This window comes from Melanaphis sacchari, unplaced genomic scaffold (assembly GCF_002803265.2).
Source record: "Melanaphis sacchari strain LSU unplaced genomic scaffold, SCAv2.0 Contig2111_pilon_pilon, whole genome shotgun sequence".
In the NCBI taxonomy this organism is placed as follows: domain Eukaryota; kingdom Metazoa; phylum Arthropoda; class Insecta; order Hemiptera; family Aphididae; genus Melanaphis; species Melanaphis sacchari.
This window is the reverse complement of record NW_020271052.1, coordinates 3,709-8,791: the sequence shown is the minus strand read 5'-3', so window position 1 is coordinate 8,791 and position 5,083 is coordinate 3,709. Positions and strand designations below refer to the sequence as shown.

Genomic DNA, 5,083 nt, shown 5'->3' with positions numbered 1-5,083 from the left:
ATACTAGCCGACCCGTCACAGCTTCGCCCGTGATTGGTTGTTTATTTTGCCTTCGGACCATGATATGTAGAAATTTTTATTCAAATATTATTATTTGATATGATCGGCAAGTAAATATAAAAAAACGGTTAATGAAAACGGATTGAAATCTTTCTAGCGTTATAAATGATAAAACTAAATACAGATAAATAAGAAATAATTTATGATTGATAAAGAATTTTATTGAAGTTGATGAAGAAAAAAAAAAGAAAAAAAAAGAATTAAAATAAGAATTTTATAAGACTTCCGAGTATATGATGTTTTTTGTTATATTTCCTGTTGAAATTAAAATCATAAGATGATTCGGGTCCCCAGTTCGAGAAAATGCCACGCATAATAATTGGCCATGTGAAAAGCACTCTGTTCGAAGATCTACGCCAACGTACTTGAATGTTTGTCCTTACGCTTTGTTTATGGTAATGGCAAAAGAAACTTTTACCGGGAATTGAAGCCGTTTGAAAGAAAACGGCAAGTCAGAGGGAATCATGGGAATTCTTGGAATAAATGCAATTTCTCCTTTCGCTGGCCCTGTAAGAATTACGGCTTCTATAATATTATTTCGTAACGATTTTATTTGTAATCTTGTACCGTTACATAAGTTCGGTGATTGAAGATTACGTAATAATGTAATTGGAGCACCAATTTTTAATTTTAGCTTATGAGGAGGAGATTCCGAAGGAGAAAGAGAATTGAGAAATTCTTGTGGATAATGAATAGCATCATCTGTTGATGTAACTGTATCAATAGATAGATATTCACGTGAGTGTCCATCGAATTTTAAAAGGATAATATCATTAATTTCTCCTGCTGTTACATTTCTCGGAGAGATAATAGCTCTTTCACATAACCACTGATAAGATTTATTGGACATATTAAAAATGTCAGGATAAACTGTAGAAATCAACTCTTCCACGTTATTGACCACCCGTCCGATCGTGTGATTGACAGAAATGTAACCATTTTCATTTTCTAAAGTTCCGTTTCCAATTTTCAACAACTGTGCTGGAAAAATATCGTCCCCTCCGCATAAATAAACTCTCATGTTTGTTTGCAAATAAAGTTTTTCAACATAGTTCCATATAGTGGAAGATTTTAAGCAAGCATTAACGACATCAGCTCGAGTACCTTTATCATCATAATTATGTTGCGGAATCTAAATCCTCCTAAATTGTGTAATGGTACACGATTGTCCGTCAAGAAACTGATGAACAATGTAATACAATCAACGATCATCAAGGGCAATTTCAAAGGGGAGGAAGTCCTTATCCCACGAATTCCGACCATTCCAATAGATCTTTCATTTCAGTTTAAGCGAATTCAGTTTCCTGTTAGATTGGCTTTTGCGATGACAATCAATAAATCGCAAGGCCAATCGTTGGAAGTCTGTGGGATCAATTTGAAATTTCCATGTTTTTCGCACGGGCAGCTGTACGTTGCCATTCGCGTGTTGGAAAACCGTCTTCGTTGTTTATTTTTGCACCAGAAAACAAAACGAAAAACATTGTTTATCAAAATGCAATATACTTGAATTTTATTATCAATCTAGACTTTATTTGAAGGCGTTAAGTTAACCGGGTCAACTTAATTTAAAAAAAAAATTTAAGCAAAACAACGTTTGCCTGGTCAGCTAGTTATTTATATTATATTTATATTTATATTTTTATCTGCTAGAGGGCGCCACCGGTGTAACTCAGTTTTTGTCTCTAAATCTCTAACTCACAGGAGTTAGGTCCATAATTTATGCTATAAACCCGCTCCCCGACATTCTCTATCATTTAAAAAAAATTTTAGCCAAATCGGTTCTGTAGTTTTCTCGTTAGCGCGGTCTAAGAAACCCTTACAATTTTATATATAGTATAGATTATTTTAAATATAATAATAATAAAAATAACTTTATAATATTTAGAAAAAACAGATAATGTAATAAGATATATTTACTATAATAATTATGAATATTATGTTAAATTATATTTTTAAAAAAGAATATATTTTAGTATATCAGTTGATTACATTTACTCAAAATATAATTAGAGTAAATGTAATCATCTAAAATTTTTTTTTTCTCAACTTTAAATATTTCTATTTCTATTAAACTAGAATACTTTTTTCTAAATATATTTCTAATTTTATGATTAATTAATTTAATTTTTTCTTTTTTAATTCTTTCAGCTGCGTTTTCTGACACCTTGTTTTTTTCTAATTAAAAATAAAGTTTTTTTAATTCGCTTTTGTTGATATATTCTTGTGTCATTTTATTCTGAATTTAGAGATTTTTTTTTGTTATTAAAAAACGAGAATAAAAAAATCGAGTACGAATCAAACATTAAATAAATTATAAGTATGTGTGAATACTAGCATTATATATAAATATCTATTCAAAAAAATATAATTTTGATAAATTTATATATATATATTAAAAAACCTCCTCTAGTCTGTTAAATATATTTTTTATTTTTTTAAAAAAAACTCGGTTTACTATTATTAATAAAATAATCGACTGTAACTATTAAAAAAATTCAAATTAATACTTCAATTTTTAAAAAACGTGAGACACTAATAATACTTTATATTACATATATACCACTTATGGTACTATTCAATTAAATATTAAAAACTTAAAAACCAAAATGTTTAAAAAAAAAAAAAAAAAATTATATTTAACCGTATGAGATATTATATTTTTAAATATATATATTAATAAAAAAATAGAAACAATAAGTACTTACATATTTGTTTGCGAAAAAGGTATCAAATAAATCTGATGTCTGCTATTGCGGTCCTCTGCATTCATTTGTGTTCACTTGAGTTCACAATGAAAACTGGTGATTTTTTCAAAAAATATTTTAAAACCAATAACATTGAACATATTGATGCTAAAGACAGGTAATATATATATATATATATATATATAAATGAATATTTTTTTCTTTGTATTTACTTTGAAATAAAGTTAGTGTATATTAATGTAAAAATATGATAGAACACATTTATATGATTTTAGGTAACATGCAGAATGTTCATTAAAATTAGCGATAACAGACCAGTCGAAAGATCAGAATGTTTTAGGAGAGCTGAATGAAATTGTTCAAACGCTCTTTGATCGGTTTATGAAAGACCTAAAAAAAAAAAAAATTATACAAAACGTTTTTTCAAAATAATTTATATATATGTATGAATCATGATGATGGTAAATAAAAATAATAATAAAAAAACTTGAATTATCATTTTTTTATTTATTTAAATAACATAAAATAGTACATTTAAAGATTGAAAAAAAAATATATATTAAGTTTAATATAATATAATAAATATGAATACAGTATAAAAGTAGTAATAATTATAAAATGAACATTTTTTTATAAAAATTTTTAGCAAACAAAAAATATGAGTATTACATTACCAAATCTTGCAAAATCATATTTGATAATGAATTAAAATGAAATTGCAACAACTCGTACATGAATGAAATATCATCACTTTGAATATTTCTATAACTAAAATCATAATTTTGAATATATTGGTTTGTAAATTCATTTCGTTGACAAGACGATGGTAATCGATTGACGTCGGCCTTTATCAACGCATATGCTGTATCAAATGTTTTTTGGTATGATTCCAACTTCTTTTGTTTTTCAACAATATACAAGTCGATACAATGTTGTAATTGTTTTAAACGATGTAAATCAACGTGAGATAATGTTATATAATTATTATAAGAATATAAAACAATAGTCGATTAGTTAACATTAACGGAATAGAAAAAGTTGTCAGCTATTTTAACACGTTTACATCGAGTATGTAAATTATCGATAATTGCGTTATAATTATTTTCACACATTAATGTACACCACTGATCTAGGTCTAACGTAACAATTTTTTTAGTTAATTTACATTCTAATAATATAATAATTAAAATCTGTTTATTAATCAAAAGTCCAACTGTTACACTTTTCTTTCCAAAAGGACGGATATCGAACACTGATTTTGATACAACGACTGGTGGATTCATATTATATAACGATAAGTTCTTTGAAATTATAAAACGATTTTCAAATTAATACTTATACGATTATTTAAAAAAAAAAAATGAATATAAACACTATGGCAGTATAGCTTAAACTAACAGTATTTTTTTGCTCACACATGTTATGTACTTAAACTGAAGAGGTTAAAAAAGAAAAAAACGGAAAAAAATGTGAACGTATAGTTTAGTTGGATAGCGTGTCGAGGGTTATATTTTATCTACTTACGTATACCATTGAACCTGAAAATTAATCTTAACAAATTTAATTTAAACTAGACGCGTTATCCCACTAGACTATACGTTCACGAAATATTAAGATAAATATTAACACATTTAAATTGTTTCTTATAAAAACAGAAAAAATATATTAATAGAAAAAAATATTAAATTACAGTATCATATGTCTTAAATTCAAAATCACATTGACATACATCGTTAATCTTTCCGTACTTATTTATTATATTTTCAACAAACTGATTTCCTTTTGATAATAATACGTATATACACTTTGGATTTCATCTTGTGTGTTCAATCCATGAAATATCATCTTTTTCCCAATTATGTAAGATGAGTCCACAGCAAAAACATTCGACAATATCTTTTTTCCCTGAATATTTAAAACCTCTTTCAGCTAATGAGTATTTATCTTGAGATGAAGTTAACGGGTATAAGTTGAATGTTTTCAATCTTGAAGAAAATGTTGTATATTCTGGGTATTTAGGATATGCATTACTTCGTACTAAAGAAACTAGTGAACAAAAATTGTTGCTAAAAATTTGAAAATTCATTTTTTGTAAAAATAAAGAACTTTTTAATAAACAATAGGTCTTGATCGAATGATGGTTTAATACTAACTAAACTGAACTAGATTAGATTATTAATTTTAAAGTTTGAAAAAACTTTAAATTTAAAATTGTAGTGTGTAGAGATTAGCCCGGTCCCGGGTCAACCCGGACCGGACCGGACCGGGAAAGCCCGGACCGGATCCGGGTTAGGTCCGGTCTTGGTCAAAATATTTTA

At 27.0% G+C, this 5,083-nt stretch overlaps 2 protein-coding genes across 2 annotated transcripts; both read right to left on the bottom strand.

Annotated features, from left to right (window-relative positions):
* Positions 1 to 439: 439 nt before the first annotated feature.
* LOC112593862 lies at positions 440 to 1,081 on the bottom strand. The gene has a single exon (XM_025338440.1). The coding sequence runs from the start codon at positions 1,079 to 1,081 to the stop codon at positions 440 to 442; it is 642 nt and encodes a 213-aa protein (XP_025194225.1).
* Positions 1,082 to 4,578: 3,497 nt separating this feature from the next.
* On the bottom strand, positions 4,579 to 4,851 carry LOC112593863 (death-associated inhibitor of apoptosis 1-like). Its single transcript, XM_025338441.1, has one exon. The coding sequence runs from the start codon at positions 4,849 to 4,851 to the stop codon at positions 4,579 to 4,581; it is 273 nt and encodes a 90-aa protein (XP_025194226.1).
* Positions 4,852 to 5,083: the final 232 nt, after the last annotated feature.

Coding starts and splice junctions, on each gene's coding strand:
- LOC112593862 (XM_025338440.1), bottom strand. CDS start 1,081: ATGAGAGTTTATTTATGCGGAGGGGACGATATTTTTCCAGCACAGTTG.
- LOC112593863 (XM_025338441.1), bottom strand. CDS start 4,851: ATGAATTTTCAAATTTTTAGCAACAATTTTTGTTCACTAGTTTCTTTA.